The sequence below is a fragment of the Symphalangus syndactylus genome, chromosome 8 (genome assembly GCF_028878055.3).
Source record: "Symphalangus syndactylus isolate Jambi chromosome 8, NHGRI_mSymSyn1-v2.1_pri, whole genome shotgun sequence".
Taxonomy (NCBI): domain Eukaryota; kingdom Metazoa; phylum Chordata; class Mammalia; order Primates; family Hylobatidae; genus Symphalangus; species Symphalangus syndactylus.
In genome coordinates this window covers 127211455-127233585 of record NC_072430.2, presented here as the reverse complement: position 1 = coordinate 127233585, position 22131 = coordinate 127211455, and the positions used below count along the sequence as shown (strand labels likewise).

The window sequence follows — 22131 nt, the reverse complement described above, 5'->3', positions numbered from 1 at the left end:
TTTTGAGTGTTCTTGTGCCTTAAATACTCCATTGGTAGAGATAACTGAGAATTTGATATAATTCCATTGTCAAATTTTTCTGTTAGCCTTGAGTTATTTCCATTCATCTTATTTCTTTGAGTTTTGTATTGTTTTGATCCTTGATGATCTGTTCATGTTTATAAATATAAGGTTACATTTATAAATCAGGGTTAGGTTAATTACACTAGGTTTCCTCTAAAGTTTTGTAATACTGTTTCAGCAGTAGGCCTCTTCCCTAAATGCTAGGGCTCCCTGAGGGCCATGCACGGTTCTGTGGGGCTGGGCATGCTCACAACCAGACAGAGGGTGCGGGTGAGGAAGCTGGGGCTGTTGTAGGGATGGGGCACTTGACAGTATTTTAGTCCTAGGTAGTGGTGCCTTTGCTATTTTTGTTTTGTGTTTGTTGGAAAGGCCCAGGTGTAGACTGTACTCTGCTTCTCTTTCTGGCCCGAAGGCTTGTGCTTGGGATGACTTCCTATTGAGAGAGCTGTTCTTAAGTGCTAGTGCTGTAGGCCATCTTCTAATAAATCACCTAGGTGGCCAGGCGTGTTGGCTCATGCCTGTAATCCCAGCACTTTGGGAGGCCAAGGTGGGAGAATCTTTTGAGCCCAGAAGGTTGAGTCTACAGTAAGCTATGTTTACACTAACTACACTCCAGCCTGGGCAACAGAGTAAGACCCTGTCTCCCCCTCCCCCCCAAAAAAAAAGAGGAAAGAAAGAAAGAACAAATTACTTAGGTGATTATCCCAGAAACTCTGTTCATATATCTTAGATTTGCGTTTCTGCAGTACTTTGTTTCGTTGGGAAGGATAGTTCCTATTTCTGTAGGAAACCTTTTATATCTGTCTTTTGTTATAATTACACTGCTCTATTTTCTCCATTAATTCATTTCTGGTATTACTTTTGCCTGTTGTCTTGTACCATTCTGCTTTATTCTTTTTTTAAAAAGTTTTCCATCATCAATGGGATTTGAGAAATGAAGGGAGGTAAATGTGCTTGGTAAGTCTACCGTCTTGAAAACATAGGTTTGCTCTAGTTTATTTGGAGTATATTTTCTGTTTAGGTAGGCCTGGATTTTATTTCATAACAAAATGAGCTTTTCTGATGGAGTATTCTAAATATGTACATGTGGATTCCCTACTTGTCATCTGCTGTACATAGAGGGCAACAGGGGAGGCAGCAAAGCACCGCAGTTCCATAGAGAGACTCTGCAGCCAGAGTGCTTGGCTTTGAGTCATGGTTCTGCCTTTACCAGCTGCTTAAATTCGGACAATTTGTTTATTCTCTCTGTGGCTCAGCTTTCTCATCTGTACAGTGGGAATAATGATAGCACTTATTTCATTGATATGTTATAAGGATTAAATGAAATTGCAGTTTGAAAAGTTCTAGCCACGTAATAAGAACTGTTGGTGTTTGCTCTTGTTGTTAAGATATTTACAGTTCCTAAGCTCAGATAATTTAGCATCCTGGTTTATGGGAATTTTTTACTAGAAAGACTTGAAAGCCTTAGCTGTCCATTAAAGGGCTAATGTCACCTTGCTGAGGCACTCGGGGCCAATTCTTATCCTAACTTTTGACTTTATTGATTCTGTTCTGCTTTTTTTAATTTTTATTTTTTATTTTTTTTATTTTTTATTTTTAGAATAAGAAAACCAAAACAGACGAATGTGGGAATTTATTTATGGAAACAGGAATGTTGTTTTTTGAGTAATTCGTCACCTACTTTTTTTGAGTGAATTAACATGTTTTTACTGTTTCTCAAACCAGTAACCATTTTTCTCTGTTGGATTCACATTAGCAATTTCCTTCTAAATAATGAAACTTTTTTGAAGAAAAAAGTCTAAACCATAGTTTTCCAGTTAATGTGAAAATTCCTCAGATATTCATTGGTGGGAGCAGTACCTAAACTACTGGTTCAAAAGAGTAGAGTTAGAGTGGCAAGAATGAGCAAGGCAGTCTCATTCAGCACAGCACATTGGTGGAAAAGATTTTTAAGTTCTTTTTCGTTGCTAGAGACTGCTTTAGAATATCAGAGAAAGAGTTGCCAGTCTTAACGGAGACAAACCTGTGAGCAGATTCTTAACAGATAATGCTCAGAGAGAATGTACCAGTTGCCCCTTGGTAGCTCAGAAGGGAGCAACAGTTGCCATTAGCTTATTTTCTAATATTAAGGAAAAACCCAACATTCCCAGCCTTGTATCAATTTGGGGTGGGCAAGCATATTTTCCAAAATGAAAATAGAATCCATACTGGATTTCGATATGCCTCCCACACATTTTATGTGACCAGTATTCCTATAAGAGTAGATGAAAGACTGCTAGCCCTATTTTCATGCTTGACCTCGTTGGACAGTTTCTTATTCTAATGTAGACTTTTTTGACTGACCATCCGTGTTGTATGAGGCCGTCAGGCTGCCAGTTTAGAGACTGCGTCAGGCACACTTTTTTTTTTTTTGAGACAGTCGCTCTGTCACCCAGGCTAGAATGCAGTGGCGCAATCTCGGCTCACTGCAACCTCCAACTTCCGGGTTCACGCCATTCTCCTGCCTCAGCCTCCCCAGTAGGTGGAACTACAGGCGCCCGCCACCGCGCCCAGCTAATTTTTTTTTTCATATTTTTACTGGAGACGGGGTTTCACCGTGTTAACCAGGATGGTCTCGATCTCCTGACCTCGTGATCCGCCCGCTTCGGCCTCCCAAAGTGCTGAGATTACAGGCGTGAGCCACTGCGCCCGGCCAGGCACACTTTTTGAGCATTAAGACTTCCACTCCAAATCAGACACATTCAGGTTCTTTGAGGCTGAGCCAACCACTGCATTTATTGAGACTCTAGGTATGAAGTTGCTGCAACATTTTAAAAGATTAGTCATGACTCAAGGGACTCAGCTGATTTATGCATTTTGTTGGGCAGAGTGGCATATGCTTTTGGAATGAGAAGTTGAATGCAGACTCTGCTGTGGGGTAAATTTTTCAGTTGATAACAAAGAAGTCAGCAGACAGCACTGAAGCTGCCATATCAGGCTGCTGTGTGAGCTATTGGTTGGTGATTGGTTTCAATCCTTAACATTTTAATTTCTTCTGTTAAATGTCAGGAACAACTAAACTATAAACAAAATAGTTTAAAAGAAAAATGACTTCTGGGGAACAAAGGACCTAATTGTGAATTCCTAATCCTTATGCCCAGAAAAGCAACTGTATTTTGCAAAATCCAATATTCAGGCTTTTTCTTAAACACAGATTGACTTCTGCAATTGCAGTTTATTCCTTTATGGTCACTGAAGCTGCCAGTATATATACATAGAATCTCTCTGAAATGGCAAGAGAAAACATATCACTGGGTTGAGTGAGTTTAAGTGTAAAAGGCAACAAGAGCCAAAGAAAGATTGGTTTGGCTTTGTAATGTAAGAGGGTGATTTAGATTTAGTAAGATACAATCATCCAATTGTCAATTTGACATATATCTGTGGAGAACCCTGAAAATCAAATTGCCATGCATTTTGTTTATAACTACTACATTTACAAAATGTTGGATTTTAATAAACATAGTAGATGGAACAGGATAGGTTAAAGCCTCTTGACCATTCATAGGGCTCCAGTTAGTGTCACTTTCTTTATGAAGCATGCTAAGCCTTCACTTTTGCTCAGAGCATTCTTAACTTTCTCTAAAGCATTGCTGTGGTCCTCGTACAAGCTACATTTCCTCTACCCCTCAAATCACTGACAAAATAGTTTTTAAAATTTCACATTTTCCCTGAAACTTTTCTAAATGAGAGAATGATCTACTTCTTCTTACCCTGCTTAGTTTGGATGTAGAAATACAGAATTTGTTTTTTAAACTTTAGTCACAGTGTATGTTTAAGATTCTTGTTCCTTTCTCCTCCCTTGACCACCAGCGCCATCACAGAACAAACCTAATTCACTGTTCTTTTATGATTTGGTTTGTTCTTTCAATTTGCTGTTGGTTTGTATCATATATATATGTTGGTGTTTGTGTATCTGTCTTATAAGTTACAAAAATACAGCGGTCAGATCTTTAAAGGTTTTTGTGTAACTCTATGCTTAAAAATAACTCAATAAAAGCATTTTCACTGTGGGCTTGTGAAATACTTCAGTTCTGAGAAATTATCCAGTAATTCTGGAGCCCTCAAATAATGGAGGATTATCTAGCGTCCACATGTGGAATGTGGTTTTCCGAAGAGAGCTTATGTCATCAGTCTGGATTAATTTAATTTCACCATTTTATATTTTTGGCATGTAGAATTTCCAATTAATAATTCAAAAAATATGAGTGTAAGGAGCATTGACATTAACAATTTTTGAAGTAACACATTTGCATACGTGATGGCATCTTAACTGTGTAAATACATCATTTTTAATATAGAAAGTTATTTTAGTACATTTGGTTCCACATAGTTAAGATCTGCTAACATGAGTATAATGTGTCCTGTCATACATTGAATATTGTTTTTTTTTTTTAATAGGTAAAAAATCCATTCCAGGTTTACATTAACTAAATAAAAGCCAGCCCACAAGGACGTACTTTTTCCTTCATGCGTTGAGAAGGTCACAGATTTTTCCTTATATTTGTTTCTTGGCATTTCAGCACTATTTTAAAAAGGAAAGTCTATACTTTGGTGCTATAATATAGGAGGCCATTTTAAGGAAAATTGTTCTTAAGCTTTATTATGTTTCTTTAAAAATTGAAAATATATTTGTGATGTTTTTAAGACCTTTCATGAATATGTATTTTTAATTTAAAAGCAATTGTAATCTTTTCTTATTTTTTTTTTTTTAAATATCCAACTTCTCCTTAGTCCTACTCTTAGAATTAGTTGCCGGCCCTTTTCTGTGCTTATACAAGCATATGTTATGTTTTTATTTACAGCCATAGATAATGGATAAATACTTTTTAGTGTTTATACAAATGGGATATACTTTACCTGTCTTGTTCTGCACCTCGTTTCTCCTCTGAGCACATTCTATCAACTTCATTTCTTTTTAATGGCTGGATAATCTTCCATCATATCAATGTACTATAATTTATTTGCTTAGATTGTTATGAATATTTAGATTTTTACCAAACTTTTGCTAAACTATGTCTGTTGCAAGAAATGTCCTTGTACCTTTATACAAATAGGTATTTTTAGAACTAGAATTGATCATTCCATAGGTATAAACATCTAAATGTGTGATAATTTGTTAAATTCTCTTCATAAAAGGATTTTTTACAAACTTAGCATCCTACCAAGAGTGTATAAAGGTTCCTGTTTACCCACATTCGATATGATTTTTGGAGGCATTATGTCTTCACAAGATTCTTGTTGCATTTGTGAATCATTTAGGCCTGCACTGAACTTCTTCAGGAAATGTATAAAATTTGCAATATAAATTATAGTCTTGTGGGTTCCAATGTGAAATAAATTTGTTGGATGGAATAGATTTAAAAATCAAGTTGCTTTGTTTTATTTTCTGAATTTGGCCAGACTATTAACCTCAAGCTCCACATCAGCCTCTGATTATTCTAGAAGCTGTTTTGGTCTCCCAGTAGGCTTTCTCCTAGCATCTTTCTTTGGGCTTTTAGGTGAATGTGAGAATAGGAGTGGAAAGTTTCTGTGGAAGACTCTGCTCTTTTCCAGCCTGTGCCATGTATGATAACATAACCAAACACCTTAGTTTTTAATCATTGGTACTTTGGTGGAAGAGGATCTATACCGAACAGGAGCCTATTTGAAAAATTTGAGTTATATGTAATAGTCTTTTACTAGGGGACATCATGTACCATTCCTTTTTCTTTTCTGTTAAAAAATCATTTGGCATATTCTTTCATCTTATAGAATTGTAGCTAGCCGCCCCTCCTTTGCGCAGCTTAGATCAGCCCTCTCCAGGCAATACTTTGAAGTCTGTGAAATACATAGATAATTTAGGCTGACATACTTGCCAGGCCCATTTAAAAAGCAGAATTGTTTGATGGCATGACACAAGCAGTCTGTTAACTGAGTTATAAAGAACTGAGGCATTTCCAACAAACCTCAGCTTTGGCATGACTTTTAAATAGTTCTTATTTTGTGGTGTGTAGTCTAGTGGACTTTCCATGCTGTAGTATGGTCTCTTAGTGCAACATACTAGGAAATGGGAATGTTACTATACCCAGCAATTTCAAGGAGGAAGGGGTGGAAATGAGTTTGTGGTTATTTTCTCCTTTGATTCAGTTCAGCTACAGTAGAGGGAGTATCTTAGCAAGATATGAGGAAGTAAGTCCAGAGAGAGCACTAACCCTTGGGAAATGTAAAAAGCCAGCCAATCAGTGTGGAGTTGGGAGGGGGCGCCTAAATAATGAGGTTAATCTAATTATTGCGGTGGGCTTAATACAAAGCCCTAGAAATCAGGCTTTTCTTAAAAATATTGCAAAATTAAATCTAAAAATATATAGTTCATTATTGTATGTGTATGCTATAAACATCCTGAAACCTTTCTTGAATGAAATGGAGTAACATTTTTTAAGTTCTCTTTTGTTTTTGTTTTTGTTTTTGTTTTGAGGCAGGGTCTCACTCTGTCACTCAGTCATGATCATAGGTCACTGCAATCTCGAACTCCTGTGCTCAAGGGATCCTCCCACTTCAGCCTCCCAAGGAGCTGGGACTACAGGCACATGACACCACCACTGTGCCTGGCTAATCTTTACATTTTTTAAAATAATTTATTTGAAGAGATGGAGTCTGACTTTGTTGCCCAGGCTGGTCTGAAACTCCTGGGCTCAAGTGATCCTTCTGCCTCGGCCTTCTAAAGTACTGGGATTACAGGCCTGAGCCACTGTGGCTGGCCTAAATTCTATATTTTTTAATCGTGATTTTATTATTCTCATCACAAGTTTACTTAATTTGTTTTTTAAAATTCTAAATTTTTAATCCAGATGTTGCTGCTCATATCAGAAATACAAAAGTTTTACATAATTTAGAAATCAGGAAAAAAATACTTGGAATTTGGCAAAGATTACCAAAATAAAGCTTCCAGTTTATGTTGCTAAGCTGCCTCTTAATGGTAGTATTACTGTTGGGCTCTTCTCTCAGCAAAAATGGAACTCCAAAGTTGTTTCAATACGTGCCTGTGTGTTAAAGTGGAAGCATGTGACATCCACACCAACAAATGGGTACCACATGGCAAAAATACCCAGAAGCAAGTCAGTAGTATGAAAGGGATAATTTAGTTCTGTTTCATTTCATTTTTTTCCTTTCAGAGGGAGAGAATGAAAGAAAGGGAGACACACACAGAGAGAGAGAGAGAGAGAGAGAGAGAGTAAGTTTGTATTCCTACAGTGGAATCAGGCTCTTCATTTTAGTTTATGAATATGGTTGGTTTAGTGAGGTTTTGTGCCTGTCTGATTTTAATGTCGACTTACAGCTTTTAGATACCAAATTTCTTTATCTTTAAAAATGGAAATGATGGAGGTGACAGTGGTATGCTACTCGCTTACCTCAGCTGGCGTAGATATGGCCCACTGTCTGCTCCTGGCCCTGTTTAATAGCTGTTTGTGTGTGCTTATCTTCTTTTTAGGCTTTAGGCATTTACTCAGAAAATAATTATTGAGATCTGGCGTGGTGGCTCATGCCTATAGTCTTAGCACTTTGGGAGGCTGAGGCAGGCAGATTGCCTGAGCCCAGGAGTTCGAGACCAGCCTGGGCAACATGGTAAAACCCTGTCTCTACTAAAAATACAAAAAAAAAAAAAAAATCAGTGGGCATGGTGATGTGTGCTTGTACTCCCAGCTACTTGGGAGGCTGAGTTGGGAGGATCACCTGAGCCTGGGAAGTGAAGGCTGCAATGAGCCAAGATCATGCTGCTGCACTCCAGCCTGGGCTACTGGAGCGAGACCCTGTCTCAAAGAAACAAAGAATTGCTGAGGGTTTAGGTTGTAGATGTCTTGTACTGGCTTTGACCTCTATCATCAAAGAATATCTAGAATAGAGCGCCTTGAATATAGTGTGTACTGAGAAATGTTAAATGGCAAGGACAGTTATTTCTTTGTATCTGTTCAGTCTGAAGTTCAACCCAGAATATACTTTCCATAAGTAACAATACTGTTCATGGCTAGAAACTTCACTGACTCTTAAAAATAATTTATTTCAGTTACTTAAATGGAATTCTTAAGTATCACAAAAACTTTGGAAATTAAAACATCTGTTTATCATATAAAAAACATTTCAACAATGCACATCTTTTTTTTTTTTTTTTTTTTAAATGGAGTCTCACTCTGTTGCCCAGGCTGGAGTGCAGTGGCGCGATCTCGGCTCACTGCAAACTCTGCCTCCTGGGTTCACGCTATTCTCCTGCCTCAGCCTCCTGAGTAGCTGGGACTACAGGCGCCCGCCACCATGCCTGGCCAATTTTTTTTGTATTTTTAGTAGAGACAGAGTTTCACAATGTTAGCCAGGATGGTCTCGATCTCCTGACCTCGTGATCCGCCCGCCATGGCCTCCCAAAGTGCTGGGATTACAGGCGTGAGCCACCGCGCCTGACCTCAACAATGCACATCTTTGACCATATTAAGTGGATATATAGCCATACATAAGTTTGCCCTTATATTGTTTGTTTTCATTTAAATCTTTTTGGGTGTACCCTATAGTGGAAAGAGCATGGGTTTTAGAGTCAGTCAATTCTGGTCAAATCCTGGTTTTGTAACTTACTAGCAATATAATTAATTGTATTAGCTCCAGCCAATTAGTTTGACTTTGGGTAAGTTACTTAATCGTTCTGAGCTTTGTTTCTCCATCTGTTTTATAGGAATAATAATACTTACCTTGCATGGTTGTCTTGAGAATTAAATAAGATTATAGATAAATTGACAGATAGTTAATACCTAGCATGTGCCAGATAATCGATACCACAGATTAACAGTTTAGTTTTCCTTTTACTCCATTTATGTGCTTACTTTTATATTAATATTAGTGTACAGTGTCTTAAAATATTCATGTTTTACTTGGATATCTAGAAGATAAAAGGCATTCTGTATTTTATGTCAAACATTGCTAGTAGCTTTTACCTATGAGAGTAAATCCGTGGGAGAAGTTTTGCTCAATGTATGCTAACATGAAGCAGCTTTCTATTTTCAGTTTATTCCCTCAGATATTAGTTTGTTCTTTCTCTTTTTAATTTGAAAAGCAAAATGAGGCCAGCATTTGTTCTATGTTTGTGTTAGAGCAGTGGTCTCCAGAATGTATTGAAGGGCCACAAGTGTTACAAAGTTAAATGATGACTGCTGACTTTCAGTCTTCTTCTCTATACTGAGGTACTTCTTTTTAAAAATGAGTTTTGTTACAGGTTTAGATGATTATAACTATCACTACAAGATCAAAAAGTTCCATCACTCTAAAAACACCTTATTTTAGTCACATTTTTTTTTCCCATACCTAACCCCAGACAACTACTATCTGTTCTCTGTTTCCATAAGTTTGGCCTTTTCCAGAATGTCATATAAATGGACTCATACTGTCTGTAGCCTTTTGAGAGCTTTCTTTCTTTCAGCATAATGCCTTTGAGAGTCATCCAGGTTGTCAAGTCTATCTACAGTTTGTTCCTTTTTGTTGCTGAGCAGTATCCTACTGTATGGATGTACCAGTTTGTTATCAGTGTTCATTTGGACTGTTGGAATTCTTTTTTAAAATACTGACTTTAGCTGGGCACAGTGGCTCACTCCTTAATTCCGGCACTTTGCGAGGCTGAGGCAGGAGAATCACTTGAGCCCAGAGTTTGAGACCAGCCTGGGCAACAGAGTGAGACTTTGTTTCTGCAAAAAATTAAAAAATTAGCTGAGTGTGGTGGCATGTGCCTATGGTCCCAGCTACCCTGGAGGCTAAGGTGGGAGGATTGCTTGAGCCCAGGAAGTTGAGGCTGCAGTGCACTTTTATATTATTTGTGGTTGCGCCAGGATGGGCAACAGAGCGAGACCCTATCTCAAAAAATAAAGTGAAATAAAATGAAATCTTGAGTTTGTAAGTTTGTTTTAGTTTTCAAAGTAGAATAATATATACTAATCATGGAAAAATTGGGAAATAAATAAAAGTTGGAAAAAATTATCCTTGCCCAAACATAACCTCTGTTAACATTTAGGCATATTTCTTTTCAGTCTTTTTCTCTGTTCATGGGGGTTTTTTGGCTTATGGCTATATTTATGTGTCGTGATTCTCTTTTTCATCTTTTTTTTATTATTATTATTATTATTGTTTTTGTAGAGATGGGGTATTGCTAGGTTGCCCAGGTTGGTCTCAAACTCTTGCCCTGGCCTTCCAAAGCGCTGGGATTACAGGCATGAGCTGTTTTGCCTGGCCCTATTCTTCATATACTTTTAAAAATTATTATTATTGTGGTAAAAAAACATATGAGAGCTACCCTCTTAGTAAACTTTTAGAGGTGCACACTTACAGTAGTGTTAACTATATGCACGTTGTTGTGAGTCTCTAGAACTTTTCATCTTGCATGACTAAACTTTTATACTCATTCAATACCAATTTCCCATTCCCTTTCCCTCCAACCCCTGGCAGCTACCTTTCTACTTTGTTTCTCTGAGTTTCATGACTTAGATACTTCATATAAGTGGAATCATGCAGTATTTGTCCTACTGCGAGTGGCTTATTTAATTTAGCATAATGTCCTCAAGATTCACCCATGTGGTAGCATAGCTTCATAAACTTTAGTATTCTTCTTTTTTTATGCTTTGTGAAGAATGTATTCAACATAAGTAGTTTTTAAAATATTACAAAGCACACACTAGTGTAACCATCAGCCGCATTAAGAATGGAACATTGCCAGTATCCTAAGCTTCTTATATGACCCCTCCCCATTATAGATTCTTCGTTTTAACCTAGGGTAATTGTTAGCCTAACTTTGGTCATAGTCATTACCTTACTTGCTTCATAGTTTTCCAATCTATGTTTGTTCTTTAAACAATGTAATTTAGTTTTGCCTCTTTTTGAACCTTGTGGTCTCTTTTTAATTTTCATTTACTATGATAAGTATTTGCTGTTGCTATGTTATGATAAACCATCATAAAGATGCTTTCTAATAGCCGCTTAGTATCCTGATGAGTGATTGCACTGTACTTTATGTAGCCATCCCTAATATAGGTTGTTTATAATTTTACTATTGGAAATAATGTTGTAGTAAATGTCTTTCTACATAAAGCCTTTTTGAATTTAGGATTATTTCCTTTGGGTAGTATTAATATTATGAATAAGAGAGTATGAAGCTTTAAGGCTCTGATATGTTGGTAAATTGTTTACAAAGAATTTTACCAATTTATACCTCAGTGAAGCCTTATTTTCCCTGGTCAGCTTGAGGGTTTTTCACTCTTCCCCCCAAATAAAACACCTTAGGGAATTTGATAAGCTGAAAAAAGACTGTTTTATTTTATTTTGCATTTCTGAGGTTGAATCCTTGTCTGAATGTTTAATATTTGGTTTTCTTTTTTGTTGACTTTTTCTAAGTTTGTATTGGGGTAAATCAGTTTCTTAAGCAATGGTTAATACAGCCTTGTGACCAGTTCCTTTATTTTTCTAGATGTAGGTGCAAAAAACTACAGGCATCTCTGTGCTGTTTATTACAACAAGAATCCTGGGTTTGAGATCATTCATGGGCTGCTGGACAGAATTATGCAGTTGCTCGATGTGCCTCCTGGTGAAGACAAGGGGGGATATGTGATCAAAGCATCAGAAGGTAAGACAGATGAGCCGAATCCAGAGTTAGTGACAGTGTCAGAAGAGGCTACACCTTGTTTTTGATGAAGTTGGTAGTTTTGATTTGGGATTTTAGAAAGAAAAGGACATAGAGTTTTATTTCAATTAATTGTCAGTATTATCTAGAAAATATCCCCTTTCCCTCCAGCATTTTAAGAAAACACTTTTCAGAACTGTCATAAGTGCTGCACAGTATACTTTTGTTCCAACTGAGCTATGGTAACCCCTAGTTATGGCACCTTTAAGCCATCAGCACATGGTGAACCCAGAAGTTTTTTTTTTTTTTTTTTTTTTTTTTTTTTTTTTTGAGACGGAGTCTTGCTCTGTGCCCCAGGCTGGAGTGCAGTGGCGCGATCTCGGCTCACTGCAAGCTCCGCCTCCCGGGTTCATGCCATTCTCCTGCCTCAGCCTCCCGAGTAGCTGGGACTACAGGTGCCCGCCAACACACCTGGCTAATTTTTTGTATTTTTAGTAGAGACGGGGTTTCACCGTGTTAGCCAGGATGGTCTCGATCTCCTGACCTCGTGATCCGCCCGCCTCGGCCTCCCAAAGTGCTGGGATTACAGGCTTGAGCCACCGCGCCCGGCCAAACCCGGAAGTTTTAACTGGAAGCTGATAAGACCTAAAGTGATGGTTTGCACTCAAAAGCTGCCTGTCTGATGGCTTTAAGGCAAAAGAAAAAAGAAAAAAAAAAAACAACCTCAGAAGGTATTCTGAAAGATTTCACACATGTTAATCAAGTCATAAAGTTTGCAGAGCAAGGGTAGGAATCCTTGTGTATAAAATCCCAAGTACAGTAAAATCTTTGTTGGAGAGTTTAAGTTAGGCTGACTAAATGGTATATATGTGCTCCTAATATTCTACTAATAGTTTCTCATTATCCAAGGAACTCTGAAATTTTTGCTTTTCATATTTCTGCAGCTTCAATCTAAATTTATTTTGTTAGATGAAAGGTCCAGAAACAACTTGAGAGAAATATTTTACCACTTATTCCTACTGTTTACCTCACTGTGCTTTATAACTCTATTTGGTACCTTAAATTTCTAACAGAACATTTACTTTTAAAGTGTTATTTAACAGTTAGTAGTGAGATTTGGTGGGGTAATATTTTTGTTTTTTTCTTATATTTATTTTATTAGTCCTCAGGGATTGTTTTTGTTGGTGGTTGTTTAATTTTTGTTTTTGTTTTCATTTTGAGACTCCTTTGAAAATAATCCTGAAATCTATGGGTTTTTTTTAAGATTGAAGATGTGTGTGGTTCTTTTTTTTTTTAAAATAAATGAGAGATTAAATAGGCAGGAAGTTGTTTTTTACCCACTTTCCATGAGAAATCATAAAATGCAGACGTGTTATGCTTGTGGAGTTCTAGATGTTAGAACTGGATTTTGGAGTTCATCCAGCCCACAAGCCCGGCTTTATGAGTGAGGGAACTGGGGTTAGGCAAGTTAAAGAAGCTGGAGCCGGGTCATGCATGTTGACCCCACGGCTTCTGCCTACCAGTATCCTTGCCAGTGTTGTCTGCCTTTTTAGTGCCTGTATGTACTCATTCACCAGTTTACCATCCTAGAATTTTGCTTCAAGACCAGGTCATCCAGGCTTATGGCAACCTTTAAGCTGATGTGAAGCATTTCTTTTCCTTCCATGCACAATCTTCTCAGAAATCTTACTTCTTAAACAGTTTAGCTAGATAAAAATTTGATGCAGATTGTGTCCAGAAATCTTATTTCTTAAACAGTTTAGCTAGATAAAAATTTGATGCAGATTGCATCCCGAATGTGAGGTCCAATTTCTTTCATACTTGAAAGGTTGCAAAGAGCTGAAATGGTAAATGAGAGCATAGCTTGTAGTGGATGTGACGCTTTGTGTAACCTTTAGATGGATAATATTTCTGTAAACTGGTATCTTAATATTGTGACTTCTCCTGCTTCAATCAGTTCCTTAGATATTTATTTATCAGAAGAGTGTGAGTTCCTAGTTATAAGGCAGACTTCAGAAAAGACAATGATAAGTAGGACACAGGTGCTGCTGTCAAGCAACCAGCCAGGGAAATGACCACCACATACCGACCCTCAAACCAAGATGTTAAAATGATTTTCTTGATGTTTCCAAAGAGGAAGAAAGTGCACCTTCTTCAGGGCATCCAGAAGAACAATAGGGAGTTTCTGCAAAGTGAGATGGGCCTTTGGAAGAATAGGTGGAGACGGGAAGCAAGGCAAACTAACATGGGAAACACAGGCTGTGTGTTTGGAAACACAGCAGACAGTGTAGTGTGGTTTGGCTATAGGATGAGGAAGGAGCTTGAAACTATATTTGGAGTCTTGAATGCTAGGGAAAGGCTGCAGCTAGTTAGGAGAAAAGTATTAAAACTTCTTTTTTTCTTCTTTTAAAGCAGGTAAGTGATATTTGATCTGTAGTTTAAAGGGATTAATTTAGCTGCAATATGTAGGTTGGGTGGGATGGAGAGCAGAGGTGAAGAGAATGGTGGGAAGGGATTTTAGCACGTTGTAGAGGAGTGATAATGAGGACTTGGCCTGGATCGTGCTCATAGGATCCAAGGAAAAGACTGATTTAAGAAACCTTAGGAAGATAGAAGCCACGGCATTCATCATTTGGAAAATTTTGTGATATGTGCCACTTGGAACCTTTTGTGATACAGCTAATTTGTGTTGATCTTCTTTTTAAAAGTCAGGTTTTTCTAATTCTAAACTTATGATATTATAATTTGAATTCCATATAATTTAGCACCCATACAGAATATAATAGTTAGTATCTAGTTTCCTAACATGTAGATGTCTGCTGTTTTTGTTTAGAATTTTTTTTTTTAGTTAGGAAATACACATTCCTAAACTGTCACTACTTCTGATGTGGTTGTAGATCTTTGTGTTCAATTTTGTTAGGCCAGGTTGTTATTTTGGTTTTTGATTTAGCATAAATATTTACAGACTCAGACTTGTGGTTCCTTTTCAGTCTACATTGGCTGTCATAGTAGAACATTGTAATCTTTTGAAGTTTTTCCATGTATGAAATGTCCAAGATTTATGAACATGAAAAGCTTTTTACACATGGGCAGCCTGAATCAGTATGTATTTCAGTATATCTAACGGGCTTTCTTTGGAAAAGGGCAGGAGATTTACTTTCACCGCCTATCACCATCATTGGCTGCATTAGTCTCTTGGAGTCCTGGGCACGCACCTAGCTCTGAGTGCTTTTTTCTCAGGGTGCTTTCTGCAAGAACCATCAAGCCAGAGAGAATTGGTATCATTACAAATAATGGTTCCTCATTTCCCATAGGGATTTCTATTTTGATTATCTAATGGCAAGTATGATTATCCTTTTTTGTTTATGGTTGAAGAAACCAAGGTATAAAGAATGGCTTGTCAAAATAAGTCAGTAATAAAGTTGGTATTAAGTTTTTCATCTAATATATATGTATGTGTTTGTGTGTGTGAATATAAAATACACACACACATACATACCACAACTAAGGAACAAAATTGTTTTTCAGACTCCTAAACAAATCAGTAAACACAGGAATTTTGTTACTCGGGCATGTTTAGCCGCATCATTTCCTCCAATTTATTGTTATTTTACATACAGCTTTTTCAAGTAAGAAAAGGTCTTCAGAGTATTAAAAAGTAGAGTAGAAGCAGATTAAGAACTACCATTCCCTGCCATTCTTGATTACTGAGTTGTCTTATATTACTCTGGCATATGGCTTACTTTTTAATAATTAAAAATCCCTAGTGGCTTTGCAGTTATAATTGAGCTGAGTCTGTTCTCCAGAGATTCCTGCATATGTCAGTTACATCGGCACTTATACCTATTTCTTCCTGTCCTTCTAATGTATGCTACTAAGCTTTCTTTTGTGCTGCTTTGTTTGGTGGTAGGGATGAATGGAACAGAACTCGATTCACCTTTGAGAAACTTGGCCCTATGCGTTGTAAGAAATCTGGAAATTCATCTGACTGATCTTCGCATTAACCTAAGGAGTTTTGTTGACATTGGAGTGTAACCTTGCTTGTTATGGAGGGGGCAGTCCTCTGCAGCATGTGGAGTATCTGCAAAAGCACCCAGAAAGCCCGTAGTTGTAGCCAGAGTGAAAAGCCATGGTCCCCTGGTCTTACATATTTCTTATTTGCTGAGCATCCTTGCAGTTAACACCATAAAGTGAGATAGAATGTCAAGTTGATGATAGAATAAGGTCAGTGTTGAGTGGGAAAAAAAGAAGAACCTTTAACTTTTTAGCAGACTGCAGAGCATTTTAAGAGTTTCAAAAGGGTTCAACTCCAAATATTTTAGTGGCTTTGGATCAGATTATTATGGCATATATATATATATGTGTATATATATATGCTTTTTCTTTTTTTCAGGCTTCTTCCCCTTTTTTTGTGGTTTGTTGCAAACTTAATTATGTATGTTAAGATGCATTTATCCTTTTCAAAAACCACTTCTGGGCAAGGAAAATTCTCCACATTTTTGTGTTTAGAACAGTTATGTGGTTGCTGGGCAAATCAGTGGCAAAAATTATTTCTTGTAGAATGTATGGGCTCTGTGTATGATTGGCCGCATTGACTTGAGCCTGTGATTTTTTTCCCCTTTAGCTTGTTACCTATTTCAATTTTGATTATTTACAGTTCTACAGAAAACTTGAATTTAACTTGTGCCAAGATCCCTGTTGGAGAGACAGAAGGTTTAGAACTTTAGTTTTGACAATTCTAGTTTTCATGCTGCTCAGAATACATTTTGTGAAATGAAAAATAACCTTGTAAGTAATATGCACATTTAATCCTGTACCATATGTATACACAGTGGGTATTACCTTCTGCTATAGTAATACCTAATGACCTGGAGTTCATGACCTTTTTCCCCTTTCAGGACACCTGTGAAAGATTTCAGATGCTAAAAAATATGGGTGAAATTGTGATGTTTCCCTGGTCGTCACACTGGTTTTTAGTGTAACATGAGCTTGGAAATATATGACAAAATATCTGTTGAACAACTTGTTGAAGTAAAAGTGTTCAATTTATGGTTTGATTTATACAAAACGTTCTGGACTATAATAAAGGGAGATCTTTCTAGCATGCCCACATTTAGTTACCATCAACAAAAATTGTGAAGACAACAGGTTGAAAAAAATTGGAAGTTTTTAAGCTTCTGACCTTTGGTTAGTCTGTATGGAAACAGTTTTTATTCCTCTGGATGTCTGCTTTTTTGTGTGTTGAGGCAAGCTTTCAAATACTATCATTTTTCTTAGCTTCTTTGAAGGAATTAAAAGACAAAGCAATATTAAACAAATAAGCAGTGATTACCACACAGTTGGAATAGTGGTATAACACAGGCACTGTTTTTATAGAAGCTTCAGCAATCATCACATGAGTCACTTAGCCCTGTCTTGTTTTTACTGCTCTTGCCTCACTCTCTTGTATGCACAAGGCAAAGTTCTCTCCACTCATGTTCACTTAACTCTTTTTGAGGGGTAGGTGTTTTGATGCTTTCCTGATACTTTAGTACTTGTAGCAAATTGGAATAAAGTCCCAAGATGAATGGCTTGGTCAGCTTGGTATTCCGTCTGATAGATATTGTAGTAACAGTGTTTCTTAACCTTTTTAAAATTAATCTCTCCACTAAGGCCCTTTTTTAGATATTTTCTTTTTCCTTAATTGTTCCTTCATGAAATTTTAATACCACAGATACACTATATATATACTGTATATATGTATTATGTACTGTATGTATAGCTGTGCTGTATACATAAAAATAGTAAGTGTAAAGCTTACTTTTAAAAATTTTGATGCAGGGTTATCAATAACTAAGCAAAATTTTTAAGTTAAATTTAAAAATGATTAACATTTCACTTTATGTCTGCTGGGTAACTCTTAATGTTATTTATTTACTTACATAAACCGTAGTGTATCAAATTATATTTGCCAATCAGCAATTTATACACATATATGGTAATAGTAATAAAAAATTGTAAAAATCATTCAAAACTTATTTTAGCAAAAGTAAAACAGTTGTTATTTTTTGAGACAGGGTCTTGCTCTGTTGCCCAGGCTAGAATGTAGTGGCATGATCACGGCTCACTGTGATCCTCCCGCTTCAGCTACCCAAGTAGCTGGGACTACACGGCATGCCACCACGCTCAGCTAATTTTTTTTTTTTTTTGTAGAGGCGGGATTTTGCCATGTCACCCAGGCTGGTCTCAAGCTCCCGGTATCAAACAGTCCACCCGCCTCGGCCTCCCAAAGTGTTGAGATTATAGGTGTGAGCCACCACGCCCAGCTAAAATAATTTTTAGTGAATTTAACTTTTAACTTTTCCTTGATATAAGAAAATAACTTTTATCTAGTTGATAGTCAGATATTGTCAGCATTTTTTTCTTTTGTGTACTTTTTGTTGTGGTTGAGGGTCTCACCCTGTCACCCAGACTAGAGTGCAGTGGTGCCATCACCACTTGACCTCCCAGGCTCAAGTGATCCTCTCACCTCAGCCATCAGTGTAGCTGGGACTACAGGCACGTGCCACCATGCCTGGCTAATTTTTGTTCTGTTTTGTTTTCTTTAGAGACAGTTTCTCTATGTTGCTTAGGCTGATCTTGAACTCCTGGCCTCAAGTGATCTTCCTGCCTTGGCCTCAGGTGTGAGCCACCACGCCCACTCTTTTGAGTACTTACCATAACTAATGATGTGTTAAATAACCTTTTGAATTAAATAGTAAAATATAAACTATTTTTGTTTAATTCTCAGAGCCTAAGCTACGCACAAAAGCTCTAAAGATCAGCCACAAGGCAGTCAAATGGCATCCCATTCAATGTGACTTGGAGATCTGGCAATGGATAGAGTCTTCCAATCACAGCCATCTGTTGCCATAGTTTTATAGCAGTGTTCTTACACACATTTACTGTATCTTCCATATTAATATTGCTTGTGGGATACCCAAGAAAACCCAATGAGAGGAATTAAATACTGAGGAGTAAGGTTTTTGTCAAGTAGGGCTCAGCTTTGGAGCAACGCAAACCATTTTAATATGGAAGATTTTTTTCATACCCCCCCCGCCCGGCCCCGTTTCCTCTAAGAACCAGCTTTCACCCTGTGGAAAACGCGTGCTATAACACAATAAATACTTTGGAATTATAGTAGTCTCCTCTTATCTGCAGGGTATACATTCCAAGACCCCCGATGGATGCTTGAAACTGCAAATAGTATTGAACACTATATATATGATATGTTTTTAGTCTGTTAACCAAGACAGCTACTAAGTGACTAACGGGCAGGTAGTATATACAGTGTGAACACGCCGGACGAAAGGAAGATTCATGTCCTGGGGAGGTCAGAGAGGGACAACTGTACTCAGTTTTTCATCACGCTACTCAGAGCAGTGCACAAATTAAAACTTAGGAATGATTTATTTCCGGAATTTCCCACTTAATATTTTCAGACCTCAGTTAACCACGGAAGGTGAAACTGCGTGTAAATGGAGACTACTGTATTTACATCCAGCTGTATATACTGGGCAAAAAAAGAGGAAGATATTTTCATTTACCTCATGGTCCTCTCTTCTCTTCTGCATCCATACTAGATCTTGGCCTCCACTATTCTATAGAAAACGATGCTGTGGCCCAAATACAAAGAATTATAAAAGAAGTTCATTTTTAGCTTGTGATCTTTCAAGGACCCGGGTCCTGAAAGTTCAAAGGATTTTTAGGATGATTCTGATTACTCAATTTTTATCTTATACATATGAGACAGTTTTACTTTCCTTAGGTATCAGCAGTTTTATACATTGGCCAAAATGGGGCAGCACTTGGTTTTAGCACATTTGTGTGCTGCAGCATATTGGTTAAGAGTCACTGTCCTGGGAATTCCTAGAGCATGAGGTATTTTGATAAACTATCAACGCTATAAGTGGCCAGTTCAGCTTTACTCCAGAAGGATTAGGAGAATGGATGGATGAGTGGCTGGAAAGAAGGAAAACACATTGAATAAATCCCTAGGTAGGGATGGTAAATATGGAGTGGTCTCCTGAGCACGTGACCACAAAAAATAAAGGCCTTTTCCCCTGGAGCACTTACTATGGCTTTGACAAGAGAGAGAAAGAAAACTTCCATCTTGTTTAAACCATTGCCATTTGGGAGTTTCTTTCTTAAAGTTGAAACTAATCCTCACTTACAAATTATATTTTAATTCCTACTTGCCAGAACCCCTTGGCAGTATTAAGATGCCATCCAGCTCTAAACTGAATCAAGTTTCAAGCTAACTTCTAAGTTATTTTAAAATTAATTCTTAGTGAAATTGTTCATTCTCATTCATTCCCTGCCCCCACTATAACCCTTTACTTTTGAACACATTTAGATGGCTCATTCTTGTATCTACATGTAAAGTGTTTTCCTGGACACACTTTATCTTATTGCCTTTAAGGCTATTATTGGTAACCACTGGCATTTATTTCCAGTTTACATTTGCATTTTTACAGCTAATGAAGGCATTGGCCACTCCCAGGAAATATGTTTTAGAGGACTGGCTTTTAAAATGTCTTCTTGGTTCCCACTGATAAGCCACTTAAAAAAAAATTGTATATATGCTTCCAAGTAAGATTTGAACAAAGGGTTACCTGTCTTAAAAAAAGTTTGAAGCCTACCCTTATAGAAAATGAGGAAGTTTATGAATGCTATAGCAAAGATGATTAGGCATTTTTATTCTTCTCTTTCTACCTGACTTTCACTTGCTTTTCTTTTGTGTGCTGTGATTATGAGTACTAAGATTGTAGCAATACCAACTCATCATATCACATAGAGGTGGTACATTGTGAGTGTGAAAAGTGATTGATATCTGTCTAGCTATTCATAAATCAATTAAATTTCAGGCTTTGGGTGTTCTCTAGTTCCGGTTGCACACAAACACTAGGTACTTGAAGGTTTTTGACATTTCTGGATACTGGAAAATTAAGAGTAATTATTTTTCATTAACACTGACTTAAAAAGGAATGTCTGCCAGAACATTGATGGTTCAGCTTATATTTCTTTCTTTTTCTTTCTTTTTTTTTTTTTTTTTTTTTTTTTTAAGAGACAGGGTCTCACTCTGTTACCAAGGCTGGAGCACCCTGGCTTGATGATCATAGCTCACTGTAGCCTCAAACTCCTGGGCAAAAGTGATCCTCACATCTCAGCCTCCCCAGGTAGCCAGGACTATAGGCACACACAACCACACCCAGCTAATTCTTTTATTTTTTAAGTAGATATGTCCAATGTCCAAGCAAATGAGTTTATTGAGTTTATCTATGTTCCAAAAGTCCCATCTTCATTGATGTGTTCACATTTAGTTATTTCCTTTTCTATCAAGGTGTAGGACTAGGACAATAATTTTTTTTAAACTTTGTTATTATACAAAATTAACATACATAAAAATAAAGAGACTAGCATAATGAGTCCCGATGTCCCCATTGTCTAATTTCAACAATGATCAGTACAGAGTCAGTTTTGTTTCATTGGTAACCTCACCCACTTTCCACACTACTAAATTATTTTGAAGCAAATCTAAGACATTGCATTATTCCCAGTTGTAAATACAACAAGATGCATCTCTACAATACAGGAACTCCTTTTTTAAAGCATAACTGCAATACCATCACACAAAATTAACAATAATTTCTGAATATCATCAAGTATCCAGTCAATGTCCCCCTTTTCCAATTGTCTTTTTTTTTTTTTTTTTTTTTTTTGGCCTAAAAGGGTTGGATATCTTTTTTATTAATTATACTTTTAAGTTCTAGGGTACATGTGCACAATGTGCAGGCTTGTTACATATGTATACATGTGCGATGTTGGTGTGCTGCACCCATTAATTTGTCAGTGAGAACATGCGGTGTTTGGTTTTTTGTCCTTGTGATAGTTTGCTGAGAATGATGGTTTCCAGTTTCATGCATGTCCCTACAAAGGACATGAACTCATTCTTTTTTATGGCTGCATAGTATTCCATGGTGTATATGTGTCACATTTTCTTAATCCAGTCTATCATTGATGGACATTTGGGTTGGTTCCAAGTCTTTGCTACTGTGAATAGTGCCACAGTAAACATACATGTGCATGTGTCTTTATAGCAGCATGATTTATAATCCTTTGGATATATACCCAGTAATGGGATGGCTGGGTCAAATGGTGTTTCTAGTTCTAGATCCTTGAGGAATTGCCACATTGTCTTCCACAATGGTTGAACTAGTTTACAGTCGCACCAACAGTGTAAAAGTGTTCCTATTTTTCCACATCCTCTCCAGCACCTGTTGTTTCCTGACTTTTTAAATGATCACCATTCTATCTGGTGTGAGATGGTATCTCATTGTGGTTTTGATTTGCATTTCTCTGATGGCCAATGATGATGAGCATTTTTTCAT

At 37.2% G+C, this 22131-nt stretch overlaps 1 protein-coding gene across 3 annotated transcripts in view; it reads left to right on the top strand.

The window, feature by feature from the left end:
- The window catches only part of FARSB (phenylalanyl-tRNA synthetase subunit beta), a 246874-nt gene that overhangs the window by 205843 nt on the left and 18900 nt on the right, over positions 1-22131 (top strand). For all 3 annotated transcript variants that reach the window (XM_055290774.2, XM_063645731.1, XM_063645732.1), the window contains one exon: positions 11570-11725. In XM_055290774.2, the coding sequence (XP_055146749.1) occupies positions 11570-11725 (156 nt within the window). The remainder of the gene's footprint in view (positions 1-11569; positions 11726-22131) is intronic.